The 15,912-nt window shown below is 44.0% G+C and overlaps 2 protein-coding genes across 2 annotated transcripts; both read left to right on the top strand.

Moving 5' to 3' along the window:
• Positions 699–10,777, top strand: LOC110431614 (fumarate hydratase 1, mitochondrial-like). Its single transcript, XM_021450781.1, has 17 exons — positions 699–977; positions 1,124–1,241; positions 1,803–1,952; positions 2,253–2,363; positions 2,451–2,534; positions 6,380–6,478; positions 6,575–6,625; positions 6,692–6,741; positions 7,491–7,572; positions 8,170–8,264; positions 8,350–8,416; positions 8,517–8,567; positions 9,252–9,347; positions 9,515–9,613; positions 9,700–9,729; positions 9,819–9,884; positions 10,305–10,777. The coding sequence occupies exons 1-17, from the start codon at positions 817–819 to the stop codon at positions 10,389–10,391; spliced, it is 1,497 nt and encodes a 498-aa protein (XP_021306456.1). The 5' UTR covers positions 699–816; the 3' UTR covers positions 10,392–10,777.
• Positions 10,931–14,714, top strand: LOC8082322 (probable phospholipid hydroperoxide glutathione peroxidase). Its single transcript, XM_021450782.1, has 6 exons — positions 10,931–11,621; positions 11,752–11,828; positions 13,797–13,858; positions 13,998–14,116; positions 14,259–14,426; positions 14,525–14,714. Exons 1-6 carry the CDS (start codon positions 11,481–11,483, stop codon positions 14,555–14,557), a joined length of 600 nt encoding a protein of 199 aa, XP_021306457.1. The 5' UTR covers positions 10,931–11,480; the 3' UTR covers positions 14,558–14,714.

Genomic DNA, 15,912 nt, shown 5'->3' with positions numbered 1-15,912 from the left:
ATATTTTGTTTTCATTTTTTTGTGATAGATTTTCTTTTTAATTTTATCATTATTTGTCACACCCACCTTGCCGAGAGCGGAGAGTCCAAGAGATAATGGACCTTCCTGGTTTCAGGCCCATACGGCCGACGAAAGGGAAGCCCAGGTCCTACCCACGCGGCCATGAGGATTCAATCTTTGCACTTGCAATTTTTTTAATTGTTTGGTATTGTGTTTTTAATAATTGTGTAGTTATGAAGAGAGATAGAGATATTGCATCACTTTTTAATAATTTGTGGATATTTTTCAACTTAATCTTCAAATTTAAAACTTATCATGTTATTTAGCTTATATATGTTGAATTACATTGTAAATTTTATAATTGTTACTGATTTGCTAAATGATTTTACCGATATGTACATAATTTTTTTGGGCACTCTGATCTAAAAATCTTAGATTCGTCACAGGATATGTGTATTTATTTTGTGAGGAAGCTCGTAGTAGTTTTTTAAACTTCTTAGTTGTTCTATTGGGTCTGCGTAATAGCACAATAACACAAGCGATCAGCCGTTCAGCAAGCCAAAAAAAAAAGCGTCCCCTGAGCAAAGCCAATCAGACCAACTTTTACAGCAAGGCAGCCCATCAACCACCTGCCACCACCCGATGCAGAATGCACGCGTGAGATCAGCCCATTAAAACCTCCCTGGTTCCCTCTTCCCTGCTCCTCTCTCCCGGAATCCCGGTCCACCACCTGCCCTGCTCGGGTGCTCTCTTTCTTCCCATTCTCCAGCCGCCGCGGCGACGCGCAGACCTAGCACTACCAGAGAAACACCCGAGATGGCGATGGCTCTGCGCCGCCTCGCGGGCGTGTCCGGCTCGCCGTCGGCCTCCGCTGCCGCGGCCGCGCTGCTACTCCGGCCGGCGCTGACCCGCCCGATCTCCACCGGCTTCCGCGAGGAGCGCGACACCTTCGGTCCCATCCAAGTCCCCAACGACAAGTGCGTGGTTTCCCCCTCGCCCCCATAGCTGCATAGCAGCGTTGTCCCGTTGATCTAATTTGTTGCCCGTTGTTTCGATCTGCTGGTGTCGCCGGCAACTAAGATGCTGCGGTTGATCTGATGGTGTTGTGTTCTGTTTCGGGCAGGCTGTGGGGCGCGCAGACGCAGAGGTCGCTGCAGAACTTCGACATTGGCGGGGAGCGCGAGAGGATGCCCGTGCCCATCATCCGCGCTTTTGGCGTGCTAAAAAAATGCGCCGCTAAGGTACAATGTGAAACTGTTTTTTTTTGGTTGTTTTCAGCGCGTGGTGGGTGGATAAATGCATTTCGTTGATTATCCTTTGTGGCCACTACAAGCTGTAAAGCAATTTTTGTATTCACTCAATGGAAGGAATGGTTGTATTAAGCAATGCGCGATGTGCCCAAGCCCCAAATTCCATCAGCTATATTATTCAGTGGTTATGATTGTATTTTGGAGTATATAAGATCACTACTCTGGATTTTCCTGTTTGTTGTGAGCCACCAAGTATCTGTTTGTTTGACTTATTACAAGATCAGAAATGGGATATGCTAGTTACAACTTATAGTTTGTTTGACATATTAAATGTCACAAGACTATTTTCTAATTTCAGATAAATTCCATATTAGATAGGAGCTTCTCACTTTGCTTTTAACCAATTTCAGATTGCTCTGTAGATCACATTAGACACAATTATTGGTGTCAGCTCGAACTTTTCTATATACTTTCAATTTTTCACTTTGGTAGTTTGTAGGCTACTTGTAAGTATCATTTATGTATGGATACCTTTTCCTTTTTCTTTTGAAGGTGAATATGGAGTATGGTCTGGATCCAACAATAGGGAAGGCCATAATGCAGGCAGCTGAGGAGGTCGCAGAGGGAAAGTTGGATGATCACTTCCCACTTGTTATCTGGCAAACTGGCAGTGGCACGCAAAGCAACATGAATGCCAATGAGGTTGGTGTCCTATACATCCAATATTTTTACTTCAAATCTTTCACCAAAAGTGTCAATTCTAAAGTAGTATGGCTGTTGATTAGAATGGTAATCCCTGCTGAAGTGTGAAAAGTTAAGCTTCACTGTCCAAACAGTGGGCAAACTGAACCTACCTCCATCTGTGCACCACGCTGCTGATTGTCTGTATGCAAAACAGTATTTACTTTTCGTGTTAAGCTAATGGTCTGTGAATGTTATTGTGTACTTAGCATGTTTTTGCCAGCTGTGCCATATTGTTTATGATATCTTTTCCCAATTTAGGTAATTGCAAATAGGGCAGCCGAGATCCTTGGACACAAGCGCGGTGAGAAGTTTGTGCACCCAAATGATCATGTGAATAGGTCACAATCTTCAAATGATACATTTCCCACTGTAAGCTTTAACTATTTTTAAATTTTTTATTTCAGTATTACTATTACTGCTGCAGATGTTTATTATTCATGCTGTTGACATTGCCAGGTAATGCATATAGCAGCGGCCGTTGAGATAAATTCGAGGTTTATCCCAAGTTTGCAACAGTTGCATGATTCACTTCATTCAAAAGTATTAATTTCTCATTTCCTTCCATGGGAACTATTTTACTATGCTTGTCAAATGCCTTTTATAATTTTATTGTGACCCTTTTTGTACTATTCTTGTTAAGTGCCTTTTGTATAATTATATCATGACCCATTAATATTATATTAGCCTACTGCGAATTTGCGCCTATTGATTATATGCACCTGCTGATTAGGGATTCAGATTGAAGTTGAAACATTAGAAACTTAGAAAATCGTCTAGGGCATTGCTTGTACAAGAACTGCATAGTGGCTCCTAACTCTATTTAAGTTCTGTAGCAGTCCGTTAGAGTCGCTTAATTCTTTTCCCAATTGAAGTTTGTATTGATAATTAGGTGCTAATGAGGTAACCCATACCCTGGTGACCACTTCATATCAATTTGTACATGCTAATGGTAATATGTATAAACATCTCTTATAAAATTCATTCTTCTTCCTTTTTTTTCTCCAAGGCATATTTTTAATTTGTAGAGTGGGTTAGTGGGTGATTTATTTTTATGTTCTTTTTTTTAAGTTCCTGCTATCCATGTTTTGTTGTTATAAATTGATTTCAGGGTAATGTGTTTTATGATTCATAGTTTACTTTTTCTTTTATGTAAATTCTAGGATGGAATGGAACAAACTAGCTAGCCGCCCATGCATATACCACACATACAAACCCACAGAGACTATATAGCTAGGATAGAGTATATGTTTAAGACACCAATACTACAGTATATATTTTACAAACCTGAAACATAACTGAGAAAACAAAACTATATAATACAGAGTATATAGTAGCAGTCTATAGCAGAGTAACCATCTGACATGTGCATACAGTTCTATATGTACTCATGAACCACTGGGTGTCATGCATCGTGCGCGCGTTGAATCACTTCACCACGCACAAGCTTGGAATGAAGTAGCTGGTGCAGGGCGCGCGCCGGCGTCATCGATCAACGCGAGAGTCAGAGAGGAACAACGACCTACTGCTGGTGCTGCGCGGCGCCGGCAGTGGAGTCTATCATCATGGTGGGGGTCGACCAGGCAGCCGCTGTGTGGTCCCAGATGCTGCGGGCGGCTTCGTCGAACACCTCGGGGGGCACCTCCTGGAAGCCTTGCAGGCCGAAGTCCTCCGCCTCGGGCAGCCGCGTCATGAAATCGTCTGGCTCCTGGTGCAGAAGCGCCGCTGCCAGCTCGCGGATGATCTGCTGGTGACGCTGCATCTCCATTGTGGTGGTGGTGGTGGTGTCATCGATGTGGCAGCCCTGCGCTTGCGGCACGGCCGCCGCATGACGAGGGCGGTGGTCCATGTGGAATGTCTGGTGGTTGTTGTAGTTGTAGGTGGGCGAGGCCGCCACGGCCGCCGTGGTCACCGGCGACGAGCTGGAGTAGTTGGAAAAGGAGCCGGAGTTGGACGACGACGCGCCGGCGGAGTAGCTGTAGTAGTACGGCATCATCATCATAGGCGCTGCCGCCATGGCGGCCTGCTTCTGCTGCTGCTGGAGGTACTGGTGGTGGCGGTTGTGCCCAGCAGCAGCACCAGCACCAGGGCCAGCAACCACAGTGTTAGGGGACGGAGACGACACCATGACCGCTGGTCCTCCTCTGCCTGCCGCCGCCGCTGCAACCGCTGGAGGAGGCAGCTGCAAGTTGAGGAGCGCATGGTCGCCATAGATCTGACTGGCCATGTTGTCGTAGGCGCGCGCGGCCTCGAGCGCGCTGCCGAAGGTGCCGAGCCAGAGGCGCGTGCCGCGGTTGGGCTTGCGGATCTCGGCCACCCACTTGCCCCAGGTCCGCTGGCGGACGCCGCGGTACGGGCACTGCTGGTTGTCCGGCCCACCCTTGCCCTTCATGCACCCCTTGCGCGACTGGCGCAGTCGGAAGCATCTGCGGCGACCGGCAGCCCTGCCGCCGCCGCCACTGCTGCTGCTGCTGCTGCGGCGGCGGTGGCTGGTGGTGCGTACCTTGCTGCTGGTGGACCTGCAGGTGGTTGACAAACTGCTGCTGTTGTCGCTGTCGCTGTCGCTGCATCGCCGCCACCTCCATAGCAACCGGCGGCAACTGATGATCCATCTGGACCAGCTTCGTCCCTCCGTCTGTCCGCAGATCGATTGATATGGCGATCGACTGGCGGCGATGGATGCTAGTAATGCAATCCTTGTCTGGGTCTTGGTGCCTGGTGTGTGTGCTTTGTGAGGCTCCCTGGCCCGGTATATATAGACAGTTGGCAAGGCATGCAGATGGAGCACTGCAGGCCAGGCAGCAGTCTTTCAGTGTGCGCAATGAAGGCAGGCGGGCAGGTGGGGGCGGGCCGGCAGAGAAGCCGGCGCATGGCACTGCATGGCGCCTCTGTGTAGAGGCGGCACCAGGCGGGGCTGGGCGTGGGGCCACATGGGGGCGCTGCGTGCCAAGTAAGAGAGGCAGGTGACCCGAAGGGGTGGGGGCCAGCGGGGCGGGACACATGGACACTAGGGTGGGCTCCACAAGTCGCAGCACAAGGGCCATGTGGCGACCGAGGCGACCGGGCCAGCACTAGTGAGGTCACGCTGATGCAGCCTGCCCGCCCGCCCAGCCCATGGACGCCAATCCAGATGCAGCCACTGCCTGCCATCGCCGTCTTCTATCTATAAATCATCTATCTATCTATCTATCCATGAATCCATCTCCATCCATCCATGGACTGCACCGATCTGCGAGCCGCAGTCATGGCTTGGCAGCTGGACGCTGGGTTTTGGATATGGATCTGTATCTGGTCTGCGAGCCCTGCCTGTGCTGCTTGCTTCATACAGCTGACCCTGGTCTCCGCACACGCACGCAACAACGGACTGACGACTTTGTCCTCGGCCCTCCCTCCCTGTGTTTTTAGTAAAAAAAACAGTAGTAGTATGCAGTAGGCATGCATGGACAGTAGAAGAGGCCATTGCCGTAGATTGGCAATCGAATGGGCACAAATAGATGATGATGTGGAAAAACAGTAGAGCAGTAAATGGTGTACAAAAATAAGTATCTGGTCTGCGAGCCCTGCCTGTGCTGCTTGCATCATACAGCTGACCCTGGTCTCCGCACGCACGCACGCAACAATGGACTGACGACTTTGCCCTCGGCCCTCCCTGTGTTTTTAGTAAAAAAACAGTAGTAGTATAATTTTTTTGCGGCAGTAGGCATGCATGGGCAGTAGAAGAGGGCATTGCCGTAGATAGGCAATCGAATGGGCACAAATAGATGATGATGTGGACGCACAGTAGAGCAGTAAATGGTGTACAAAAATAAGGGTAATGGTAGATAAGCTTGTTATTAGTGATCTCAGCACTTAGATTACAAATTGACTGAAAAGATTGAACAATGAGCTCAGTGAAACTAGTATAATGAAGCGAATGGGTCTGTAGCCTAGTTGGTCACAGGAGCCTTAGTTGCAACTCAGTTTCTTGGTTCTACTCCTGGTGGAAACGAATTTAAACAGGCCTGGGTTAAAAAACACTCCTCGTCGGCTGTGTTCCCGAGTTATACGTGTAACCACACATTGCCGCAGGCACGTGTCCTGGGCACTTGGTGGTAAGTCCAGGGCAGCTGGCCTTCTGGGTGTTTTTTGCCTTGCACATGAGAAGTTTGTTTTTAATCAATGCAGCAGGGGTGGTCCTTCCCCTGCAGGTCGACTTTTTTTAAACTAGCACAATGAACCCCACATAATATGTGTGTTGACTTTTAGCTGAATAGCTGATTAAACTAATGTTGGTTTCCTTGACATGTTAACCTATGGTTGCCAGTGCCAGTAGCTATATGTAACATTATATTTCTGTATTGTTATATAGTAAATTTTGTTTTAATGAATTTGCTAACCTGACTGTGCAGACTGTTGAGTTTAAAGACATAATTAAAATTGGACGTACACATACCCAAGATGCCACCCCGTTGACTCTTGGCCAAGAATTCAGTGGTTACACTACACAGGTAGGATTTATTCCAGCATCTTTTATTGTCTTGTTTATTACTATATGCACTTAAGAGTAACAGGTAGACTTAGTAACTGTTTATGACTCTATGCAGGTCAAATATGGAATTGACCGTATTAATTGTACATTACCTCGGATGTACCAGGTACTATACTGCTAATGTTTGTTTTCTTTACAAATTAGCACTACTGATAATTACCTTGCTGAGCAGCTTGCTCAAGGTGGAACTGCAGTTGGAACTGGCTTGAACACTAAGAAAGGGTAATTGTCAATTAATGTTTGAGATAATTTGTTTACATTGATACATTTGATCGATGAATTTTAATTTGGTTTTGGATTAAGTCCGTTTATGGCCCCTCAACTCTGGCATTTGTCTAATTTTAACCCACAACGATAAAACCGTTTACCTTTGACACCTCAACTATCAAAACCATTTCAGTTTGGCACCTCAACCATCAAAAACCATTTCATTTTGACCAGAGTCATCTGAAAACCACTCAGAACTGCTTTGGGTGTCAAAATTGAACGGTTTTGATAGTTGATGTGCCAAAGTTAGACAAAAGCAAGAGTTGAGGGTGTCAAAAAATGGACTTAATCAACTACTTTAGTTTTTTAGATATTTATGCAAAAATATATATTTAAATTTACTTCTTGAGTTACCTAGTAGTCTATCGCCATTTGCCTTGGGAAGAGAATCCATGTAACCCTGTCATCCAGAGTGTCATGAGCCATGACAATAACCCAGATTAATCTGTTCATTCCAATTAGTTTCATTACTATCTAGTTTGTTTTTCCAGTTTGACCTCATGTCTACTTCTGGATTAAATGAAGTGAGACATGAAGATTTGAGTATCCAACCCAAATTGTTTTTTTCCTTTTATATGGTTAATCATTACTAATCTTATGGTACTTGATTTAGGATAACTTTGAAACAGAGTGTTAATTCCATGCTTTACCTAAGGCGTTCCTTTCATTTATTTAAATACTTAAATTTCAATCTATCTTTTCAGATTTGATGTCAAAATAGCTGCTGCAGTGGCTGAGGAAACAAACCTACCCTTTGTGACAGCAGAGAACAAGTTTGAAGCTTTGGTTAGTAACAATGCACACATAAATGTTATACTCTGATCTGCCACTAGGCACCGAAGGTTTCACACAATTTTATTGGATATTACATGACATTTTAATTGCAGTGTCTGAGGCTATTACTGCCTGCAGACATATTCGTCCACTAAACACAGATATTAGGTATTTGCAATGGAAGATGATCTGTGGGAGATCCTTATCATCTTCTCCATTTATTCCATGCTACCTTAGCTCCATGCGTGTAAAACAAGGAATTTATTAGTGCTTAGCAGTCAAAAGTGCATTTTTGAATATGCTGCCTCAGAAAATGAAAAAAACAAGTATTTGCGAACTGAAACCAAAGGACGCAAATATCATCTGTTCCCAAGTTGAGCAGATGAAATATTAAGATGTATATGTCACTTTCAGTTATTTTATTTGATTCTAGTTGTTAGGCTTTGTTCTTTATAGAAGCAAAATCCAACCACTTCTTGCTTGTATACTGTACTTAGTATGGCTTTTGGTTTTATTGTCTCGCTAACTTTTCTTTTTCTAATTTTGTATTATTCAGACTCTCTATTATCTCATCACTGTATGTTCTCATCAGTTTTTTCTTATAAGTAGGCAGCGCATGACGCTTTTGTCGAGAGCAGTGGCGCGGTAAATACAATTTCTGCATCTCTTATGAAGATAGCAAATGACATACGCTTGCTAGGAAGGTCACTATCCCAATCTTCTATTTTTATAAATGATTTTTTCTAGCATTCTGGGGGCATGCACTAAATATTTCCAACACAATCACAGTGGTCCTCGATGTGGTCTTGGTGAACTAATCCTACCAGAAAATGAGCCTGGGAGCAGCATTATGCCTGTAAGCAGACTGTTACTATATCATATCATGTTATGGTTTTCATATGTTTATCAACAGAAGATATCATTCCGAAGCTTCTTTTTCAACTTGTACTTTTCAGGGAAAAGTTAATCCAACCCAGTGCGAAGCTCTGACAATGGTTTGTGCTCAGGTACACAAATAATGTTTGTTTTCTCTTCTGAAAATAATCAAATCTCCATATTGTATTTTGACAAACATTTCTTGTTGCTTTATGTTCTTGATGAACAGCTTTTCCTTTATTTGAAAAGCATTTATGTCCCATTGGTATACCATTTATTTAGTCATATATATTTATTTTATGGTTCTCATAACCCGTATCAAACTCATAATCCTAGTGAGAACTACATATTCATCTATTATGATGTTTAATGGTTAAGGTGATCTGGACCTCATAACTACCTTCCAGTTTGCTTAGTCAGAAACATTTTTAGGGAGCAGTTGTTGTCATTTCCTGTAGAAATACATATATCTGAGTCATTAAATTTGTCTGATGCAGTGCCTTTTACTATATTTTTAAAACTAAATGTTCGATAAGTAGCAAGAGCATCTGAATAGCGACTAATAACAAACAATTGAGTTGGTAAAAATGAATGATACTAGCATGTCTGACAAATGAAATATGGTTATATGAGGTGCCCTCCACCTTTACTTTCTGCAAATAAGCCAAAATCTTGGTACCTGATGGGCTGCTGCTGAACCATATTTTTGTCTTGACATTCTATTTCTTTTTGCATTATTTATACTCTAGCATATGCACTTGACTCTCTGAATTTTAATAATTTCAAATAACTGTCATTTGGATGTCGCATTGCAGGTTATGGGTAATCATGTTGGTGTTACAGTTGGTGGTGCAAATGGGCATTTTGAACTGAATGTTTTTAAGCCAATGATAGCAGCCGGATTGCTTCGAGTATGCTTTCTATTATCGTACTTCAATATGCTTAATTTACTATAAGAACTTTTTCTAGCCTCATATACCCTCTTATTGTTTTAGTTACATAATGTTAATGTGAGTTGGTAACTTTAACCTCCTAAATTTTAACTGCAAGTGTCTTTAATCATTCCTTTTTTCATCAGTCATTGAGGTTGTTAGGGGATGCATCTGTGTCCTTCGAGAAAAATTGTGTCAGGGGAATTCAAGCAAACCATAAGAGAATTTCACAACTTTTGCATGAGGTAACAGTCCATCACATAACTACTGAGTGCTCGCATAAGATATGTGTATAAAGTGCAATACTTATTTCTCTTCCTTTTTTGTCCAGTCTCTGATGTTGGTGACATCTTTGAACCCTGTAAGTAAACTGCAAATTTGCCTTTTTTTAAATCTCTGTTTGTAGTTGTAAAAAGTAGCGAGTCATGCTTACTTTTGGAATGAATGCAGAAAATTGGCTATGACAATGCTGCAGCTGTTGCTAAGAAAGCCCACAAAGAAGGAACCACGTTGAAGGTGCTTTACTTATTTCACTTTGCCTTGGCATTGCTCTGTAGTGTATAATGCATTATCTTAGCTTAGGTGACTTGGGCACGTTGATATCTTGGCCCAGTTGCCTGAACCATTCAATTCTTAAGACATTAGTTATCGAAAACTTGAATAATGCATTATCTTAGCTTAGGTGACTTGCGCACGTTGATATCTTGGCCCAGCCCAGTTGCCTGAACCATTCAATTCTTAAGGCATTAGATATCGAAAACTTGAATCAGGACATTAATCATGTGATATAAGTTCATTCTCCATTCCCTCGTCTATTCATATCCTCATAGAGTATAACCTAATCATGGGAATTGTAATTTTCATTGATTTTACATTCTTTAAACTTCTTCCATGTTATTATACACTAATCCTTTCTTTATTTTATCTTTTCCCCAGAAAGCTGCATTAGACCTTGGAGTATTAACGGAGCAAGAATTCCATGAACTTGTTGTCCCAGAGAAAATGATCGGTCCTTCTGATTGATAACCCCATGTTCATTATGTTTCTTTAAAGCATTCAGGTTGCCACATCCGGAGTTCTGGTGGTTTCCTGTGATGCCAACTTAATGATTCTAGTGCACCCGTAAATAAACCAAATAATTTTTCATATGGTCATTAGGTCCTCTCCACACTGGAGAAATGATTTTTGCATGGCGGATGGTACCTGAGAAAACAATTGTACGCTTGTTCCAATAGGACAATAGGGCACTTTGATGGATGAGGCACCTTCCATTCTCCTGGCATCGGTCAAGCTTTTGTTGCCAGGTAGCTAATGCTATGTAATAAGTGACATGGCAACCATGTCTAGAAACTATTTGCATTGGTCTTTGACAAGTGGAAGTAGAAATATACCCGAGTTCTAGTTCTTTTTACCGATTTTGAGCTAGTTTTTATCCATCGCTGAATTCAATGTCCCAGAGGACTCGGACCTTAATTTTCCCTTCGACCATTTCTGAACTTACTAACTCCGCTGTCTCCAAAACCTGTTGTTTTCATGTTTGAAAGCGTCAAAACTCAAAACTATGATGCGATTCCGAACTTACTAACTCCACTGTCTCCAAAACCTGTTGTTTTTATGTTTGAAAGCGTCAAAACTATGATGCGAGAGTATAAAAAAAAGTGCATATATAAGCATTCGTACCATTTTGATTGTGTACCAATAATTAACTCTGTCCATCATATATACGCTTCTAGTTCTAGAACAGTGTTTTTTTTTTCCCAGTTGTCGTGTTGTCCATGGAAACATGGAAGGTAGTCATCGAACATATTTTTGACCTTTTTGATCTTCTATTCTGAACATGGACCAAAGCTAATGAACCCGTGCTTGGCGTTAACTACAATGCTGGCCAGGAGGAAGATGCTGGGGTTTATGCTCTACGTACAACTTTCCTGTGGCCCATCTCCTTGTACCGACCAAGAATCTCGTCAAGCTGCGTGCCTCAGATGGCCGCAACACAAGGCGAGAGCAACTTCGTTGCATACGAGAAAGATGCCAAGCGCGTGCATACAGCAGAGCCGCGGCGCAGCGTAAACCCCTGCTCCTGCTCCGCTATAAAATGGGGTCGCATCCCCGATGCCTCCCCACGCATCTGCATCTGCATCTCCCAGGTCAGGTGGCATCCTCAGGTCTCTGGCCGGTGAGCTCGAGCTGTGTGAGTTTACTCAGCAATCCATCATGGCTGCCGCCAGCTCCCTCCACGACTTCATCGTCAAGGTTCTGGCTGCTATTATCCTCCTCAGTTCCCTTTTGTTTGAAAACTAATGCACGCCAGGGTACCGTGTCCTACACTCCTACTCCTACTGTGTGTGAATCGTGTGCATTATCGTATATATTGCGTGTGTAGGATGCAAGCGGCAAAGATGTGCACCTGAGCACCTACAAGGGCAAGGTTCTCCTCATCGTCAACGTTGCATCAAAGTGGTATGGTGCATGACAATCATATTATTGTTCCCTCTGTCAGCATATATAATATTGGAGCGATTGAAATGTAGGACGCTATTCCCGCTTTACGTTTAGCAGAATTTAAGCTAGAAAACAGATGATCATATTCTTTTGCCTTTTCTAATTCATTCAAATATGGGAAGTTGAGCTTCGTATACATTAATAGTAAATACCAAAGATGCTTGACAGCGGGCTGAAATGTAGGACGGGGCCTTTCTCAGATATATATATATTTTTTGAAACCGTCTCTTCGCAGAATTTTTTTTTTTGATTCAAGGTGCTCTTTATTACTCATTAGTGTCAGCCAAATCGCTGATCACTAAACCCTCAATCTCCTGAGGGACACCCTCCCAAGTGACACACTGTCTACTAGGGAACTTACACCCGAGAGCAGCCAAAGCATGGGCTACACTATTACAGACTCAATTACAAACATTAATACTACTAGACCTGAGGTCTGTAGCTAACAGGAATTTCATATCTGTTAAAATCCCACCGATCGCAGACAAACGGTAGTCGTCGGACTCCAATGCATCTTTGACAAGAGAAGCATCTGTCTCAATGCACAAGTTCGCAATCCCCAATCGAGATGCTTCCTGCATTCCAGCTGCACAACCTAGGATTTCTGCATGGAAAGCATTTAACAGGAAACCTTCAGAACCCGCGCCTGCTTTAAGCACTTGGCCTTGATCATCTCTTATCACATAGCCCCATCCGCCATTCTTGCTCTCTTTATGAAAGGCTCCATCAGACTATAAGAGTTCAGTTTGAAACATCCATCAGAGGGCTTCTTCCATCTGGGTATCTGACAGTTGTCCGACAACAGCCCACCTTCTGGTTTTTTCATATAGTTTTCAGCATGCGCTGCCGCCATATAAGCGACCTCTGCAGGTGTACGGTTTCTTCCATTTTCCCTTCTCTTATTTCTCTCATCCCACCACATCCACAACAGCAAAATCACTGTAAGTTGCTCTTCTTCTTGTAGTCTCAGGATTGTTTCCATCACCCCTCTGGCTGATCCGGCTTCAAGTAGTGCACATCTGATCCTTTCTAGGTTCAGTTCACGCCATGCAGTTTTAGCTTCTTTGCATTTAAAAAACAGATGCGCCCCATCCTCGTCGAGCCTGTTGCACATACTGCACAAAGTATCAGTCTTCACCCCCCTTCGTTTCAACATCCTTTTGACAGCTAGAGTATTGTGACTCATCCTCCATAAGAAATGTTTCACTTTCGGTGGGCATTCCAGTTTCCATATTTTATTCCAGAAGTCTGCTCCTCCGGTGCTACTACCAGTACCAGCCCTGTTCAGACATTTTTGTTCTCTGAACTCGCAGTTTCTCTGAACTTTATACGCTGACTTAACGGAGAATTGTCCTTTCGCATCAAAATGCCATCCAACAACATCATCCATCTCCTGGTGTACTGGTATGGATCCATTCATTTGGACATCCTCCTCTGTAAAGATTTGCTGCAGCAGAGAAATGTCCCAATGTTCTGTAATCGGGTCTATAAGCTCATCCACCTTTTTCAGCTCGTTCAAGTATAGGAAGTTGAGCTTCGTATACACTCGCCTCACATAGTCACATATTCATGTGCTAAACACCAAAAGATGCTACATGCTGTAGGGAATATACGCACTGAACGAGATATTAGTATGATATATATAAGCAGACAAATTGTTCAGAATTGGACAGATAAATAAACGTTTGTACATATTTTTGAAGTACCATACACTGTTTTTTTCTATTTTGGCCTGAGAACGGGCTGACAATTTTGGCCTATACAAATATTAAGGCCTGAAAAAAATAGAATCAGATTATGAAATGGCCCGTGGGATATGATGTGGCCCATTGCCATCCTCAGATGCAGATGTAGCAAGTCCTATGAATGTTTATTAGCTTTGGTTTTTTGAATTAAAAGATCACTTGTCTGTAATGATTATTACAGTGGCCTGACCAATTCTAACTACACGGAGCTTACCCAGCTATACGAGATGTACAAGGACCAGGGTGAGTCGCATTTATTTGAGATACTGAATTTCTCTCTCTGTTTTTTTGATGCCCAGTTCCTCATGTCGTAGATTGGTTCAGTTATGATTCATAGTATGCTATAAATTAATATTGCTGTAATTGGTGTGACCTTCTTCAGGTTTTGAGATCCTTGCGTTCCCATGCAACCAGTTCGGTGGGCAAGAGCCTGCCACGAGTGAGGAGATCGTCCAGTTTGTTTGCACTCGCTTCACGGCCAAGTTTCCAATTTTTGACAAGGTAATAAATTTGTGCGCACAAAACTTCTTCAATTTCTACTCTTTTGCATGTCCAACCTGAAATGAACAGCGACTGATCATCATGTAGGAGTAATTCTAAGGTTACAAAGTTTTAACACTTTTCCTTTATTTTTCCCCGTAAGGTTGACGTCAACGGCGAAGATGCTGCACCCATCTACAAGTTTCTGAAATCCAGCAAAACCGGTCCCTTCGGTGAGAACATCAAGTGGAACTTCGCCAAGTTCTTGGTTGACAAAAAGGGGCATGTCATTGAGCGGTATGCTCCAACCACTTACCCACTCAGCATCCAGGTGAGAGTTCGGACTGGTGCATCTTGTGCTATACATACTCGTCGAACTTCCTCGATCGTCTGATCTTACAAGACTACCTTTATTTTGCATATCTGCAGAAGGACATCAAGAAGCTGCTTGGGAGTTATTGAATATCTTGAGCCAATAGATAGATGCACTTGAAACATCTGAAATGTCGTAATAAAGTTATGGTGTTAACTGTTACAAGCTTGCTATGTTTCTACCTAGCAGTAGTAGGAAATAATAAGATGCAAGGTCTATCTTGTACTAGCTAGTAGTAAATACTCCATCCGTTCCAAAATAATCGCACGTTTGCAATTCAAATTTTGTTCCCAAAATAAATGAACAAATGACATGAGGTCCAAAGCAGTGGCAGAGCACAGTACACTGGACAGGCTTGAGGAACAAAGAAATAAATAAAAATTGAGTTAAAGAAAGGTAACTGATGGAGGCCTCCACTACGTTTCATAGGTGTAGTTTAATCATTTCATCTTTTGTCTTGTTTCTTGTCGAGGGTATCAACAAGGGGTACCCTCACCAATGCGTATAACCAGGCCATCCGTACGCACGCGCGGCCATCGACGGTCGCAGCCTCGAAGACGGAAATGCCGTCGAGCGAATCGGTCAGGGCTCGAGCGACCACTGCCGTCGAATACGGAAGCGGGCTCGAGCGAACCGAGAGGCATCGAGCGCAAGGACACTGTCCGCCGCCTGACGCGCGCACGAGAGCCAGGGCATTTAATGCACCTGACGCTTCCCCACCTAACACACGGGTCACGGGAGGCTTCTGTCCCATCGTTCTTTTTGCAGCCTTCCCACCGAACGATCAAGGGCGTGTCAGGACGCAGGGAACAAGGATGGAACGTCTAATCGGGACCCCCTCGAGACCTCCAAGGTCAGCGCTCCAGATATCAGCACATTACACGGCGTCCGACCCTCGACCGAACAGGGTCCCTTCCTAGGGGCAAGTTGGGCGTCGACTGACAACACCACAGCTACCCCGCCGGATCCGCCGCCATACCGTACAAGCATGCGACCTCAGAACCAGCGCGAGGCGGCGGGCAGGGCCGAACGCAGGAGCACGCGTAATCATCACCGGGCTATCAAGATGGGACGGCTCGAGGCCATGCCGTACGGAAGCCTCGAGTAGGTCAGCGCTCCATGCGGCTATCGACCCCTACTCTAACATCTACGCATGTACCCTGGGTCTCTCCTTGGAGCTATAAAAGGAGAGACTCAGGAATAGAACGGGCATCAGGACACAAGACCACACTCATACGTAGTAGAGTTCCACACTTCATACCACGCTGGTATTCGCCCCTGTATAAGCACTTTGGTGCAAGATAATACAAACTTTCCCCCCCCGCTGGACGTAGGGCCTTCTCTGGCCCGAACCAGGATAAATCTCTGTGCTTCTTGCATCACCATCCGGGAAAGGGAGCACGCATACAAATTTACTCGTTGGTGTGACCCCCCCGGGGGAAAA

This window comes from Sorghum bicolor, chromosome 1, assembly GCF_000003195.3.
Source record: "Sorghum bicolor cultivar BTx623 chromosome 1, Sorghum_bicolor_NCBIv3, whole genome shotgun sequence".
Lineage (NCBI taxonomy): Eukaryota > Viridiplantae > Streptophyta > Magnoliopsida > Poales > Poaceae > Sorghum > Sorghum bicolor.
Note: the sequence above shows the minus strand (reverse complement) of the source record. Positions and strands in the feature narration are given on the sequence as shown.

Excerpts from the sequence above, each read along its gene's own strand:
- LOC110431614 (XM_021450781.1), top strand. The coding sequence starts at position 817 with ATGGCGATGGCTCTGCGCCGCCTCGCGGGCGTGTCCGGCTCGCCGTCG. Across the intron at positions 2,364-2,450 it reads CAAATGATACATTTCCCACT|GTAATGCATATAGCAGCGGC; the intron begins GTAAGCTTTAAC and ends TGACATTGCCAG. Across the intron at positions 6,479-6,574 it reads TCAGTGGTTACACTACACAG|GTCAAATATGGAATTGACCG; the intron begins GTAGGATTTATT and ends GACTCTATGCAG.
- LOC8082322 (XM_021450782.1), top strand. The coding sequence starts at position 11,481 with ATGCCTCCCCACGCATCTGCATCTGCATCTCCCAGGTCAGGTGGCATC. Across the intron at positions 11,829-13,796 it reads GTCAACGTTGCATCAAAGTG|TGGCCTGACCAATTCTAACT; the intron begins GTATGGTGCATG and ends TGATTATTACAG. Across the intron at positions 13,859-13,997 it reads CGAGATGTACAAGGACCAGG|GTTTTGAGATCCTTGCGTTC; the intron begins GTGAGTCGCATT and ends GACCTTCTTCAG.